At 46.4% G+C, this 16,712-nt stretch overlaps 1 protein-coding gene across 1 annotated transcript in view; it reads right to left on the reverse strand.

Moving 5' to 3' along the window:
* Positions 1–16,712, reverse strand: part of IL12RB2 (interleukin 12 receptor subunit beta 2) — a 62,195-nt gene that overhangs the window by 14,781 nt on the left and 30,702 nt on the right. Inside the window, exons 7-10 of the mRNA XM_040360745.1 lie at positions 16,251–16,398; positions 9,390–9,469; positions 7,237–7,453; positions 1,620–1,817 (exon numbers count right to left, since the gene is read on the reverse strand). Coding sequence (XP_040216679.1) covers positions 1,620–1,817; positions 7,237–7,453; positions 9,390–9,469; positions 16,251–16,398 — 643 coding nt within the window. The remainder of the gene's footprint in view (positions 1–1,619; positions 1,818–7,236; positions 7,454–9,389; positions 9,470–16,250; positions 16,399–16,712) is intronic.

The following is a 16,712-nucleotide window of genomic DNA, read 5'->3' on the forward strand; positions in this document are numbered from 1 at the left end:
TTTACGTTACGCCGCCGCAAGTTTTACGGGCAAGTGCTTGATTCACAAAGCACTTGCCTGTAAAGTTGCGGCGGCGTAACGTAAATCCTCCGGCGAAAGCCCGCCTAATCCAAATGATCCGGGTAGGGGGTGTGGATCATTTAAATTAGGCGCGTTCCCACGCCGAACGTACTGCGCATGCGCCGTCCCTAAAATTTCCCGATGTGCATTGCGCTAAATGACATCGCAAGGACGTCATTGGTTTCGACGTTAACGTAAATGGCGTCCAGCACCATTCACGGACGACTTACGCAAACAACGTAAATTTTCAAATTTCGACGCGGGAACGACGGCCATACTTAACATTGACTGCGCCTCATATACCCAGGGGCAACTTAACGCGTCGCAAATCTTACGTAAACATCGTAACTTCACTGCGTCGGTCGGGCGTACGTTTGGGAATTTGCGTATTTTGCTAATTTGCATACTCGATCGGGAAAACGACGTCGGCGACACCTAGCGGCGAAAAAAAAAATGCATTTAAGATCCGACAGCGTAAGAGCCTTACGCCTGTCGGATCTAATGGTTATCTATGCGTAACTGATTCTATGAATCAGGCGCATTGATACGACGGGCGGACTCAGAGATACGACGGCGTATCAGGCGATACGCCAGCGTATCTCTTTTGAGAATCTGGCCCTAGGTTTTCAGTGCTCTAAAATACTGACATAGACCAAGGCCCAGATTCTTAAAGGACTTACGACGGCGCAGCGCCATGTACGCCGTCGTAAGTCCTAATCTGGCCCGTCGTATCTATGCGACTGATTCTTAGAATCAGTTACGCATAGATATCCATTAGATCCGACAGGCGTAAGTCTCTTACGCCGTCGGATCGTAACTGCAATTTTATTTTTGCCCGCTAGGTGGCGCTTCCGTCGATTTCCGCGTCGAGTATGCAAATTAGCTAGATACGCGAATTCCCAAACGTACGCGCGGCCGACGCAGTAAAGTTACGACGTTTACGTTAGGCTTTTCCCGGTGTAATGTTGCCCCTGCTATATGGTGGCCTAAGTGCGGCGCAACAATGTTAAGTATGGCCGTCGTTCCCACGTTGAAATTTTAAAAAGTTACGTTGTTTGCGTAAGTCGTCAAGTGAATGGGGCTGGACGTCATTTACGTTCACATCGAAACCAATGACGTCCTTGCGACGTCATTTGGAGCAATGCACACTGGGATATTTTAGGGACGGCGCATGCGCAGTTCGTTCGGCGCAGGGACTCGCTTCATTTAAATGATACACGCCCCCTACCCGCCGAATTTGAATTCCGCCGCGTGATTTACGCTACGCCGCCGCAACTTTACAGGCAAGTGCTTTGTGAATAAAGCACTTGCCTGAAAAACTTGCGGCGGCGTAGCGTAAATCGGATACGCCGCGGCATAGATACGCCAGTCTACGAGAATCTGGCCCCAAGTACACAGATCAGGAGATAGGACTTCTTTTTTTGAGCTCAGGCACTTGGCCTGGGCTGGAACTGCATGGCAATAACCTCAATCCACTGCATGAGAATAGAATGTTGCATTCTCCCATTTACAGTATAGAAAGGGCTCCACCTAGTGGGCAAAAAATATACTGAATTCACCTGATAATGTTACTTTTTGTTCAAACTTGGGCACTTTCACCCAGTCGGTTTGGTTTAGCTTGTCCTCTGTAGGATCTTCCCATTCTACAATCTGATCCCAACCCAAATCTTCATTTCCTGTTGGCAGGTCCCAGGTGAGGGTTACACCGTTGCTTGCGCCATTAGTCGTGGCAACGACATTTATAGGCGGAAGTAAACCTAAAAGAAAGAATAAAAAGTCAGGCTTTGCACATTTCAAAAATGAAAACAACCGTGTTACACAAAGTAATTTAATTCCATTGGCCTGGATTCAAGAAGCAATTGCGCCTGTGTAACCATAATTTTCACAGCGCAATTGCTTACTTGCCCCGGCGTAACAAAAGCTCCTGATTCAGGAACCTCGTTACGCCGACTGCAGCCTAAGATATGCGCGGCATAAGGCTCTTATGCCCGCATATCTTATGCTGCATTCTTGCGATGGCCGCTAGGTGGCGTTCCCGTAGTGGTCAGCGTAGAGTACGCAAATTGCATACTCACGCCGATTCACAACCGTACGCGCGCCCGGCGTTCGCATTTTACGTCGTTTGCGTTCGTCGGTTTCTGCGTAAGGCTGCTCATGCTATTAGCAGGAGCAGCCAATGCTAAGTATACCCGTCGTTCCCGCGTCGCGATTTTTGAAAAGTACGTTGTTTGCGTAAGTGAATCGTGAATGGCACTGGACGCCATTTACGTTCACGTTGAAGCAAATGACGTCCTTGCGACGTCATTTACCGCAATGCACGTCGGGAAAGTTTCCCGACGGAGCATGCGCACTACGTTCGGCGCGGGAACGCGCCTAATTTAAATGATCCACGCTCCCTACGGGATCATTTAAATTACGCGCGCTTACGCCGGCCAGTTTTACGGAGCGCCCGTGCAAATTACGGAGCTACTGCTTCGTGAATGAAGCGTAGCGCAAGTAATTTACGGAGGCGTAGCGTAAAAACGGTACGCTGCGCCTCCGTAAGAGTGCGCAGCCCTACCTGAATCTACCCCATTGTGTTTTGTGAGTAAATTGAAAGGAGTAGTCGGTGATGCCAGCACATGCATGCCACAACCTGGAGCTGTGTCTGATAGAGGGATTAGAGTGTAAGAAAACTTTCTCACAAATGAAAGTAAGCAAGATAGGTGGACTAGACCTACTTAGCATGTAAGCAGATGGATGGTAATTTTTTTTTTTAATTCTCTTGTTTTTTTAGTCATATTTATGATTGGATTTCTGTGTTAGAATGTTGCACTGTTTAGTTGTAATTTTCCCTTGAGAAAATCACGTGACCTATGACGCAACGCATCGGGAGGAGCCAGTGATGTCACTCCGGTGCTCTGTTACACAGGAGGTGCAGTGAGGAGGAGTAAGCTGTCCACAAGCCTGATCGTTACTAAACGTTTAGACTATTCAACTTATGTGAGTGCATTAATCTATCATATAAGTCAATGTTGATCTATCAATCTTGCGCAATGTTATTTATCCTTTTCCATTTGAGAACCACTATACACGGAGAAGCTAAGAATTTATGAAAGACCATCCTCTGAATTCAGATCCGATCGTAACCTGTTTAGTTGAACAGTGAAATTTATTTGCTTTGCTTGGAAGGTGAGCGGGCAATCCACACACAGGTGGTGGTGAACTTTTATATATGTTTATGTTCACGGAGGAGTTTATTCACATTTTTTGATGTTTTACTCATGTATTTAAAAGGGCACTGTGCAATATTATTAATAGGTTGTTTTTAGCTCACTATTATATCTATAGATCTATTTAGTTGTGCTTGCCCTGCCGAGGTGGTACTCTCTGGGAGGTAAGGGTTAAATCTGCTAGCCAGGTTTTCCCGGGCTTTTTGGGGAAGTCCCACCCTCTGCTAGGGAAAACACATACAAAATTGAGGGAACCACCTCTTAGGGGCGCTGTAGTTAGTAAAACGACTGACGGTACGATTCCAGGTCTCCCAATTTAAGGGAGGTGGCCTATTAGTGGCCCTGCCGGGAGGTATCGGATTAACCATCGGGACCTTGCTTTGTGCACTGGTCCAAATCATTTGGTGGAGGGGGGATTATGGTGTGGGGTTGTTTTTTAGGGGGTGGGTTTGGCCCCTTAGTTCCAGTGAAGGGAACTCTTAAGGTGTCAGCATACCAAGACATTTTGGACAATTTCATGCTCCCAACTTTGTGGGAACAGTTTGGGGACGGCCCCTTCCTGTTCCAACATGACTGCACACCAGAGCACAAAGCAACATGCATGCTGCGACCTGGAGGTGTGTCTAATAGAGGATATTAAAGTGTAAGGAAACTTTCTCACAAGTGAAAGGAAGAGAGATAGGTGGACTAGACGTGGACTAGACCTACTTAGCATTAGATATGTGCATTCCCGTTCGTACGAATGTTATTTTCGTACGAAAATGTTCATTTTCGTACCCGCAGAATAATGTGTACATACGAAAAAATGAAAGCACCAAAATACGAAAACGACGGGATTACGAATGAGCCGCATAACGAACAACCGCAAATACGAATGAACGATCCGACGAAAATACGACAAAACGAAAACGGCAAAAGAACGAAAATGACATCTATAACAAAAGACTTGCATTCTGTATTTTGTTTGAATCCTTGTTCTGTTCGTATTTTGATTTTCAGTCGTATGTTCATATGACATCTAACAAAAGATTTTCATTCTGTATTTTGTTTGAATCCTTTTTCTGTTTGTATGTTCATATGACATCTTATAACAAAAGATTTGTATTCTGTATTCTGAATTCCTTCTTTCTGTTCGTAATTTGGTTTCAAAATACAGAATGCAAATCTTTTGTTATAAGATGTAATTTTCGTTTTTTTGAATGGACAGTGAGTGTAGTTAGTTAGTGAAGCAGCTTCTCTTTTGTGCTGAGTACAGTAAAGCCAAATAAACTTTTCTGTGGATTTTCGTCTGAAGGGAGATCAGTTGGCTAGACTTTTGAACCTGGAACCCAAAAATGGTTTTCTGATGGAGTTTAAAAACGAACGAACGTTCGGTAAAACGATCGTTTTTATGTTTGTTGTTAAAAAAGTCTGGCCAAGTGTATGGGGCTTAACAATAGTTAATATGGATGAGCCGCGTGTTGAAAGTGCCGCGAATCCCGCGATATATTTACGAAAGTACAAAATGACGAAAATTCACGAAAATTATTGTCTAACAAGTAACGAACATGAATTAAACAGAATAACGAACCATCCCGCATGTACGAAAATAAAACGGTAACCAAAATACGAAAAGCTCGGAATACGAAAAAAATCGCGTCTTACGAAAAACGAACGGGAACGAACAGGAAAACGGGCGTCTTACGAAAAACGAACGGGAACTAACCTACGGAACGATACGAAATAATTCTCTATTGTTTTTTTAGTGATTTTTATGATTAGAGTTCTGTGTTAGAATGTTGCACTGATTAGTTGTGCTTGTCCTGCCGAGGTGGTACTCTCTGGGAGGTAAGGGTTAACTCTGCTAGCCAGGTTTTCCCGGGCTTTTTGGGGAAGTACCACCCTCTGCTACGTTACACCGCCGCAAGTTTTCAGTTTTAGTGCCCGATCCACAAAGCATTTACCTAGCGGCGGTGTATCGTAAACACGTCCGGCGCAAGGCGGTCCAAATCGAATGGGGCGGATACCATTTAAATTAGGCGCGCTCCCGCGCCGGACCTACTGCGCATGCTCCGTTTCGAAATTCCCGCCATGCTTTGCGCGAACTGGCGTCATTTTTTCGATCGGCGACGTGCGTAGCGTACATCCGTATTCCCGGACGTCTTACGCAAACTACGTGAAATTTTAAATTTCGACGCGGAAACGACGGCCATACTTTATACAGCAATACGTTTGCTGTGTAAAGTTAAGGCACCCAAAACGACGACTAACTTTGCGACGGGAAACTAGACTAGCGGCGATGTAGCGGACGCGAAAAACCGTCGTGGATCGCTGTAACTAATAATTTGCATACCCGACGCTGGTTTACGACGCAAACTCCCCCCAGCGGCGGCCGCGGTACTGCATCCTAAGATCCGACAGTGTAAAACAATTACACCTGTTGGATCTTATGGATATCTATGCGTAACTGGTTCTATGAATCAGTCGCATAGATACTCTGAGAGATACGACGGAGTATCTCCGCTGTGAATCTGGCCCGGAGGGATTAAGCATTGGGACCTTGCTTTGTGCTCTGGTCCAAATCATTTGGTGGAGGGGGGATTATGGTGTGGGGTTGTTTTTCAGGGGTTGGGCTTGGCCCCTTAGTTCCAGTGAAGGGAACTCCTAAGGCGTCAGCATACCAAGACATTTTGGACAATTTCATGCTCCCAACTTTGTGGGAACAGTTTGTGGACGGCCCCTTCCTGTTCCTACATGACTGAGCACCAGTGCACAAAACAAGGTCCATAAAGACATGGATGAGTGATTTTGGGGTGGAGGAACTTGACTGGCCTGTGCAGAGTCCTGACCTAAACCAGATAGAACACCTTTGGGATAAATTAGAGTGGAGAATGTGAGCCAGACCTTCTCGTCCAACATCAGTGCCTGACCTCACAATTGCGCTTCTGGAAGAATGGTCAAACATTCCCATAGACACACTCCTAAACCTTGTGGACGGCCTTCCCAGAAGAGTTGAAGCTGTTATAGCTGCAAAGGGCGGAGCCAACTCAATATTGAACCCTACAGACTAAGACTGGGATGCCATTAAAGTTCATGTGCATTTAAAGACAATACTTTTGGTAATATAGTGTATGAAATTCATTGTTGGGAGTTTACATAGGCCCAGATTCTGAAAGGGCTTACGACGGCGCAACGCAATGTACGCCGTCGTAAGTCCTAATCTGGGCCGTCGTATCTATGCGATTGATTCTTAGAATCAGTTACGCATAGATAACCATTAGATCTGACAGGCGTAAGTCTCTTACTCTGTCGGATCTTAAATGCATTTTTTTTTTCGCTGCTAGGTGTCGCCTCCGACGTTTTCCCCCGTCGAGTATGCAAATTAGCAAAATACGCGAATTCCCGAACGTACGCGCGGTCGAAGCAGCGAAGTTACGACGTTTAGGTTAGATTTGCGACGCGTAAAGTTGCCCCTGCTATATGAGGGGCAACCAATGTTAAGTATGGCCGTCGTTCCGGCGTCGAAATTTAAAAATTTACGTCGTTTGTGTAAGTCGTCCGTGAATGGGGCTGGACGCCATTTACGTTCACGTCGAAACCAATGACGTCCTTGCGACGTCATTTAGCCCAATGCACGTCGGGAAATTTTAGGGACGGCGCATGCGCAGTACGTTCGGCGCGGGAACGCGCCTAATTTAAATGCTCTACGCCCCCTACCCGGCTCATTTGAATTAGGTGGGCTTGCGCCGGGGGATTTACGCTACGCCGCCGCAACTTTACAGGCAAGTTCTTTGTGAATAAAGCACTTGCCTGTAAAACTTGCGGCGGCGTAACGTAAATGACATACGTTACGCCGCCGCAGTTTTACGCCCATCTACGAGAATCTGGGTCACTGACTTTAAGCAATGCTCCAGCCTGGGGAGGGGAGAGGAGTACAGATGTCGCTGGGCGCACACAGGCACGTATTGCTGGGAACTGCAGTTACCTGAAAGGTCCCGACCAGTGACTCTGCTCAGTGTGGGAGTTGAGTTTCCTTTTGAGTTGTGCGCTGACACAGCAATGACGTACTCGCCCGCCTCAATGTCTTTGCTGAACCATGTGTCTGTGGTGTTGTGAATGGATGCCGGGCTGCTCTGATCCACCCGCTGAAATGCCACTTGATAAAACCGAATGTGACCTCTGACCTCTGAGGCATTCATACGCTGCAAAAAAAAACAAAAAAGAAACGTTTTAACCAAATGCTGCCTGTGGCAATTTTTTTTTATTTTTCACATCCATGTTAAAATCAGCATTTTTTTGCTAGAAAATTACTTGGAACTGCCGAATATTATATATTTTCTGAAAGCAGAGGCCCTGGAGGGGAAAATGCATTTGGTTATGTTGCACGATATTTGCACAGCCATTTACCAAATGCATATTTTTCCAGAACGATACGCTAAACTGAATTTCAGTGCACACAAACTTCAAATAATACTCAATTTTGGGGATGCATCGAGTAAATAGATACCAAACATGCAGGGCCACCATCATGGAATTATGGGGCCCCTTACGCAGCTTCAGGCATGGGCCTTTACAATGAATAGAAGAAATAAAGAAAAATATATATAAAAAAAGGGGGGGTAGCCATCCCTGGGGACCTCTGAGCCCTTTAATAAAAAAAAAAAAAAAAAAAATATATATATATATATATATATATATATATATATATATATATATATATATAGTATTTATCGGCGTATACCGCGCACTTTATGGCCCTGAAAATCAGGGCAAAATCGTGGGTGCGCAGTATACGCCGATACCGCTTTCCCGCGCCGAGTTTGAATACTGCGCCGACATATACCGAGCGCAGTACACTCGTGTACTGTCGGGCAGTCTCGGGTCCTCTCGCGCTGACGTCCTGGACGTACAGGATGTCAGCGCGAGAGTAGCCGAGCCTGCCCGACAATACACGAGTGTACTGCGCTCTGTATATGTCGGCGCAGTATTCAAATTCGGCGCGGGAAACGAGCGGGGAGGACGCGAGGACGCCGCAGAAGGACGCCGGACCCAACGAAGAGGACACCCGAAGCCGCAGACGGCTGCCGGACCCGACGAGGCCGCCGATAGACGCCGCGCAAGACACCAAAACTGTAAGTACAAAAAACATTTTTCCACAGGAATTCGGGGCAACTTTAGGGGTGCGCGCTATACGCGGGAGCGCGCTATACCCTGATAAATACGGTATATGTATAAATAAAATAAAAAATAGAAAAAGAAATTACAAAAAAGGGGGGTTGCCATCCGGGACCTCTGGGCCCTTTAATAAAAAATAAATAAAAATAAATATATATAAAAAATAAATAAAAATAAACATTTATAAAATAAAAAAAGGGGGGGGGGGTTGCCATCAAGGGCCCTGGGGACCTCTGGGGCCCTTTAATAAAAAAAAAAAATAGATAAACAAAAATAAAAAATAGATAAACAAAAATAAAAAATAGATAAACAAAAATAAAAAATAGATAAACAAAAATAAAAAATAAAAGAAATAACAAAATATATAAAAAAAAAATTGGTTTTTTTTTAATAAAAAAAGGGGGGTTGTCATCCAGGGCCCTGGGGATGTCCGGGGCCCTGGGGACCTCCGGACCCCTAAAAAAAAAATTGTCCCTTTAAAAAAAAAAAAAAAAATACAAATATATATTAAAAAAAAAATCTTTTTATAAAAAAAAAAAGGGGATTGCCATCTGGGGGCCTCCGGGCCCCTGGGTCCCTCCGGACCCCTTTTAAAGGGGGGTTGCCATCCAGGCTCCTTACAGGTGTACTGCCTGTACCCCCCGATGGCGGCCCTGTGGGGCCCCTTACACAGCTTCAGGCATGGGCCCCCTGGAGCAGAGAAGGGGCTGCCGCAAATTCAGAAGCGGGGGGTGCTGCCGCTAATTCAGAAAATTGAGATAGGGGGGATAAGGAAAAATATATATATATAAAAATAAATGGCCGGGCCATGTTTCATAGTTACGCCCCTACCTGACAGGTTTTGTTTATATAAATGTGGCCGTTCCGGATAAACCTGTTAGTTGTACCTGAGGGCAGGTTTAGGAGAATAAATCACTTTTCTAGTAGCAGTTCTGTACACTATGGAGCTGAGCCCCTCCTTACCTTCCAGTAAAGTGTGACAGTCCATGTTTTCTCTGTGATTTTGCACAATTTGTACCACACTTCTAGCTTTCCACGTGGCCCTAGATGAAAAGAAATAAGAGAAATGTGTATGCGGGGTTTAGAATGACCTCGGACGTCTATCAATGGGGTTTTAGTAACATACCACGCCGAGCTCAAGCAACAGGGTAGTGTGCATCGTGATATGTTGGGGTCTCTGGGTGTAAAGTAGATGGAAGCCCCGAGTGCCATTTCCTTTGCAAAAGCCCTTTATGTCACCAACAATTGGCATTTTTAAAAGAAATTACTTAATTTTACCTTTATTTTTATTCTTTGTTGTAAAAGAGCACTGCTGATCCTCTGCAGCACCTTTGCGGCTACTTCCTGCCTCCCTGCACCCCATTGAGTGCTGCATGGCATTTCTCAGGGCAGTTTACTGATAATGACAACATGTCTGTGTAATGCGTGCTGTAATGTCCCCTTGTAGTCTCCATCTAGGGCAGGGCTCGACAAATCCCGGGCGCCAGGTCGCCATGGCGACTAGAATTTTTTTTGGTGAGCTGGTGCCATCTGGTGGTGAGCCATTGGTATTACAAGTTATTACCACCAGATGTGTGAGCTGGCGCCATCTGGTGGTGGCCATTGGTATTACAAGTTAAGCATTACAAGTTAAACAGCAATTCTAATGTCATTTTTCACTGCCATCTTCTTCCCTCTAATTAGAACCCCCAAACATTATATATATTTTTTATCCTAACACCCTAGAGAATAAAATGGCGATTGTTGCAATACTTTCTGTCACGCCGTATTTGCGCAGCGGTCTTACAAGCGCACTTTTTTGGGAAAAAATTCCACTTTTTTTAATTAAAAAATAAGACAACAGTAAAGTTATCCCCATTTTTTTTATATTATGAAAGATAATGTTACGCCGAGTAAATTCATACCCAACATGTCACGCTTCAAAATTGCGTCCGCTCGTGGAATGCCGACAAACTTTTACCCTTTAAAATCTTCATAGGCGACGTTTAAAAAAATCTACAGGTTGCATGTTTTGAGTGACAGAGGAGGTCTAGAGCTAGAATTATTGCTCTCGCTCTACCAATCGCAGCGATACCTCACATGTGTGGTTTGAACACCGTTTACATATGCGGGCGCTGCTCACGTATGCGTTCACTTCGGGACGGGGTGCGTTTTCTGGCTCCTAACTTTTTTAGCTGACTCCTAGATTCCAAGCAAATTTGTCAAACCCTGACTCCATCAGAAGCCCGTGTGATGGGTGGCACCACAAGAGCACAACGGGGAGACAGGGACAGAGTGTGGTCACCCAATAACAGGAAGTATAACACCCGAAAGCCGAGGACACATATATGCGTACGCTCGGCGCGAAAGGGTTAAGGCTTACATGTAGGTGCTGCAAATATCTCCTAAACCTCCACGGTTTAGGAGATATTTACAATAAAGCCGTGTCTACGGCGCATGTGCACTTTAGAAAGGGCAGGTCGAGCCGTTTCTAAAGGGGTCATGCCGTGACTGGTGGCTCCCACGTGCATGCGTGGGCGTGGCGTCACGGGACTCCGGCCAGTCACAGAGCCGGAGTTTGCGCCCCCGAAAAGCAGAGGGGTGAAGATGGACGCTCGCTGCCAGTGGGGACAGCTGTGGCATCGCAGGCTTCGGTTTCAAGTAAGTGACACATAATGAGCTACTATGTGATGCATAGTAGCCCATTATGCTTTACCTTTGCAGGGAAATAAAGAGGAAGTAAAAGCCATCAGGGTTTACTTCCTCTTTAAAAGCGGAACTAAACCCTCCTACTGTTTTCAGCCAAGGCAGCTGCCACATAAACCTTTATTTCATCTTCAACTGCTATGTACTGCACATGTGATCAGTTACCACTTAAACACAAAGGGCCAGATTCACAGTGGACTTACGACGGCGTATCTCCACGTAAGTCGTAAGTCGTAAGTCCGAATCCGAGCCGTCGTATCTATGCGCCTGATTCTTAGAATCAGTTACGCATAGATTTGGCCAAGATACGAGCGGCGTAAGTCTCCTACGCCGTCGTATCTTGGGTGTATATTTACGCTGGCCGCAAGGGGGCGCTTCCGTAGATTTACGCGTCAAATATGTAAATTAGGTAGATACGCCGATTCACAAACGTACTTGCGCCCGCTACGCCGTTTACGTTAGGCTTACGTCCGGCGTAAAGTTACCCCTGCTATATGAGGCGCAGCCAATGCAAAGTATGGACGTCGGCAAGCGTATCTTTTTACTTCGTTTACGTAAGTCGTACGTGAATGGGGCTGTGCGTAGGTTACGTTCACGTCACAGGCATTGGGCCTGGCGTATCTGATGGAGTAAATTCGATGTGATATTGAGCATGCGCGGGCATGCGCCGTTCGCTAGGCGCGTCATTTACGTGGGGTCACGATTCATTTACATACAACACGCCCCCTACCAGCCTATTTTGAATTAGGCGGGCTTACGCCGGCCAATTTACGCTACGCCGCCGCAACTTACGGAACAAGTGCTTTGTGAATACGGTACTTGCCTGTCCAAGTTGCGGAGGCGTAGCGTAAATAGGATACGCTACGCCCGCACAAAGATGTCTCTATACCCTGTAAACAGTAATTTCAGCAAAAACAAGAGAGGAGAGGAGGTGAGCGCTGCGGGAAGGGAGAGACAGAGGAGCGGAGGGGGGGAGGCGGTCCGCTGTCACTGAAGCCGGCCCTCTGAGCCATCGGCCCGCCGGGAAACTCCCTGTAGTCCCAATGGCCAGTCCATCCCTGGTGAGAACCGACCCATCGGCGATGTTCGGTGGCTCAGTTCTCAGTCCAGAGATGCCGGGGGACAGCTGCAGCATTGGTCTGATGCAGCATCCGCCTAGGTAAGTATGATTAGCAAAAAAGAACAAACCCGTACTTCTCTTTGAAGGAAATGTGCAAAAAAAGTCAAGTCAAATGAAACTTCAAAGGTTTTCACACCTCTATAAAACAGCTTTACCAAGAACCGAACATGTTTCTTGAAACCAATGAATAACAGAGTGTATTGTGATGGTTCAGCTATAAAAATAGCAAGCGTGCACGTACTTTTACACCTTGTAAGGTGAATGTTGCGGTGAGGGATAGACACGTTTGTTTACACAGAGACTTGTTCCTCTGGCTGCATTGTATGTAATAGCTAGTAGTAGTTAGTCCCATGTAACTGGTCTTGCTCTGTATTGTTGAGGACTTTTTTGCAGCTCATTTAAGTAGCTTCATTGGTTGTAGACTAGTTATAGACCGAGGGCCAGATTCACGTAGCTCGGCGCATCTTTGTGCCGGCGTAGCACATCTCATATGCGCTAAGCCGACGTAACTCTGAGAGGCAAGAGCAGTATTCACAAAGCACTCGCTCCCTTTGTTGCGCCAGCGTAACGTAAATTGGTTGGCGCAAGCCCGCCTAATTCAAAGCAGGAAGGTAGTGGGCGTGATACATTTAAATTAACCGTGACCCCATGCAAATGAAGGGTCGAACGAACAGCGCATGCGCACGCATGCTCAGAATCACGTTGAATTTACTCCCTAAGGCCCCGTACACACGAGAGGATATCCGCTGGAAACGGACCGTTTCCAGCGGATAAATCCTCTGGCGGATTTGGATCTGATGGCTGTACACACCATCAGATCGAAATCCGCGCGGAATACATCTGCGGTGACGTGTCGCGTCGTCGCCACGACGATGACGCGGCGACGTGCGTGACGCTGGAAGGTAAATACTTCCACGCATGCGTCGAATCATTACGACGCATGCGAGGGAGGGTAGCGGACGGACTGATCCGGTGAGTCTGTACAGACGACCGGATCAGTCCGCTGGACAGGATTCAAGCGGATAGATTTCTTAGCATGCTAAGAAATTTTTATCCGCTGGGAATCCGTCGGCTGGATTTTTATCCGCCGGGAAATGTCCGCTCGGACGTACACACGACCGGATCTGTCTGCTGGAACTGATCCGCGGATCAATCCCAGCGGATAGATCCGGTCGTCTGTTCGAGGCCTAAGATACGACGGCTTAATGCCTACGACATGAACATAACCTACGCCCAGCCCCATTCACGTACGACTTACGTCAACGACGTAAAATACGACGGCTGTTCCGACGTCCATACCCTAACATGACTTACACCTGCTTTATGAGGCATAATGTTACGCCGGACGTCTGCCTTACGTAAACGGCGTAGATTACAGCGACGGGCGTAAGTACGTTCGTGAATCGGCGTATCTCGCTCATTTACATATTTGACGCGCAAATCAATGGAAGCGCCCCTTGCGGCCAGCGTAAATATGCGCACAAGATACGACGGCGTAGGAGACTTACGTCGGTCGGATGGAGCCAAAATTCAGGCATATCTTATTTCAAGCATCAGGCGCATAGATACGACGGCGCATCAGTGCACTTACGTGGCGTATCAGAAGATACGTTGGCGTAAGTGCTTTCTGAATCTGGCCCCATGAGTGTACTACTACTTCAATTAATCTAAATACCTTGGGCGTCCTTGCTCTCCACCTCCTTCCCTCATAGGCCCCTGGCTACATTTACCAGCAGTAGGTTGGAAAGTGTTCAGTGTATCCATATCCTGTGTAAATTGATGCTCACAGAGCAGCACAATGTAAATGAGAGTTAGAACCGGTTCACACAGGGGTGACCTAGGATCCGACTTCAGGTCGCCCCTAGTCGTGCTGCATGAAGAAATCAATGTAAGTGAATGGAGCCGTCTTAATGTACACTACTGCAGTCGCTCCGACTTGAAAAAAGGTTCCTGTACCACTTCAATCCGACTTGTAGGCGACTTGTATCCATTGATTTCAATGGAAGTCGCTTCCAAGTCAGATCCCCGTTCACAGTGAGTTGTAAAGGAATTTTTTTTTTTGCTGAAATGACTGTTTACAGGGTATAGAGACATAAGAGTTAACGGATTCCTTTTAAAAATGATTAAAAATAGATAAAAATCAATCATATAATGTACCTGCAGTTTTGTTTTTGCATGTTGTTTCCTGCTTCTGTGATGTACAGAGCCACAGAGCCAATACAGGGCAGTGATGGTTTGGAAAATTAAACTGATTGGTGCTGTGGGGTTTAAGACACACAGGCCCGGATTCAGAAACGAGATACGACGGCGTATCTCCTGATACGCCGTCGTATCTCTGAGTGCGGGCCGTCGTATCTATGCGCCTGATTCAGAGAATCAGTTACGCATAGAGTGGAAAAATCCACAAAACAAGATACGCCTGAAGCTGTGCTAGATCCGACTGGCGTACGTCTTAGTACGCCGTCGGATCTAAGGTGCATATTTTCGCTGGCCGCTAGGTGGCGTTTCCGTTGAATTCCGCATTGAGTATGCAAATTAGCTAGATACGGCGATCCACGAACGTACGTCCGGTGCATTGCCACGAAATGAGATTTGCCATGGACTGAGATGGTCCGCCTCCATCACATCCTATTGGCTCACTCCTGTCACGTGACATATTTAAACGTCAAGTATCGACGCAAACATCAGTCTCAGCTAGGCTATCATAGGGAGAGGATCTCCTCTCCCTGTGATAGCTGAAGCTGCACGGAGCTGGTGCACGGAGCTCGCTGTCATGCCTCCCCGCGAGTGCGATAGATCCACAGCGCTATCGGGATCCCAATGCACCTAATAGCGTAGACTCGTGCATGCGTATAGCACTTTTCACAGATTAGAAAATACTTTAGAACACCCAACGCTATTTGCGTAGTGCTGCGCCTGCGCACTACTACTTTACCTGCACCCGATGCTGTACTTTCTGTTCCCCGTTCCCTGAGCCTTAACGGGGGACAGGGAGTAGAGCTGCGGGCGCGGGGTGTAGTTAGCGCTGTCGGGAGGCACGCTGACAGCGCTATCGGGCATTGGGATCCCGATAGCGCTGTGGATCTATCGCGCTCGCGGGGAGGCATGACAGCGAGCTCCGTGCACCAGCTCCGTGCAGCTTCAGCTATCACAGGGAGAGGAGATCCTCTCCCTATGATAGCCTAGCTGAGACTGATGTTTGCGTCGATACTTGACGTTTAAATATGTCACGTGACAGGAGTGAGCCAATAGGATGTGATGGAGGCGGACCATCTCATTTCATGGCAAATCTCATCTCGTGGCAATGCACCGGCCGGCGCATTTTTTTACGTAGTTTCCGTAAGGCTTTTTTCGGCGTATAGTTACCCCTGCTATATGAGGCGTACTCAATGTTAAGTATGGCCGTCGTTCCCGCGTCAAATTTTGAATTTTTTACGTCGCTTGCGTAAGTCATTCGCGAATAGGGATTTGCGTAGAATGACGTTCACGTCGTAAGCATTGGCTTGTTGCGGGTTAATTTCGAGCATGCGCACTGGGATACCCCCACAGACGGCGCATGCGCCGTTAAAAAAAACGTCATTTGCGTTGGGTCAAGACGTATTTACATAAAACATGCCCCCATCACATCCATATGAATTGTGCGCCCTTACTCCGCCAAAGTTACATTACGCCACTGTAACTTACGGCGCGAATTCTTTGAGGATACAAAAAAAAAGCTGTAAGTTACGGTGGTGTAGTGTATCAGAGATACGCTACGCCGGACGGATAGAAGCGCCGCACTTCGTGGATCTGGCCCATTGGGTCAGTAGAAAAGCCAGGAAATTTGCTTTTTCAGGATGAGTTCACCGGTGGAAGATCCCTCATTATTTTATGACACTGCACTTTAACAAGTAGATGTACCTAGTTAGGCAGGTACTGGATATAAATGACAGTATGGTAGTTTTTGTAATGTGTTTGTATTGTTTGGAAGTGTTATAAGGTAGAATTCCCCATTAGACATAAACTATAAATGTACTCACTGCTCTCTGGCGTCTCCCAGGTCACAAGCTGGCTCCAGTCACTCCATATTCCCCGTCCATACCGGTATTTGCAGGCAGCCTGGAGGTGATACTGAGTCATTGGGTGGAGATGATAGAAGGAGAAGCTTCTATTAATTAAGCTTTCTACCTAAAATGAAATATTAACACTGGAATTATGAGTCTATAGTGGTACAACTTCAACCATAAGCAGCCTGAACATTTCATATAATCACCATAAGCAGTAAGGGGCTTAAACAGTCTCTTCCCTAAAAGTATTATAAACCTTCCTACCTGCACCTTGTGCTTGTCACCTGTAAAAAATGTGCATTGATAATGATAATGATAATGTTGTTTCATGGTGCCATTTGTTGCTCTGCATGTACAGCCTATAATAGAGTAAGTCTTCACATCCCTGTGTCAGCCATTTTTGTTTGTTTTAAAACATCATGGCCCGGATTCACA

This window comes from Rana temporaria, chromosome 7, assembly GCF_905171775.1.
Source record: "Rana temporaria chromosome 7, aRanTem1.1, whole genome shotgun sequence".
Classification (NCBI taxonomy): Eukaryota; Metazoa; Chordata; class Amphibia; order Anura; family Ranidae; genus Rana; species Rana temporaria.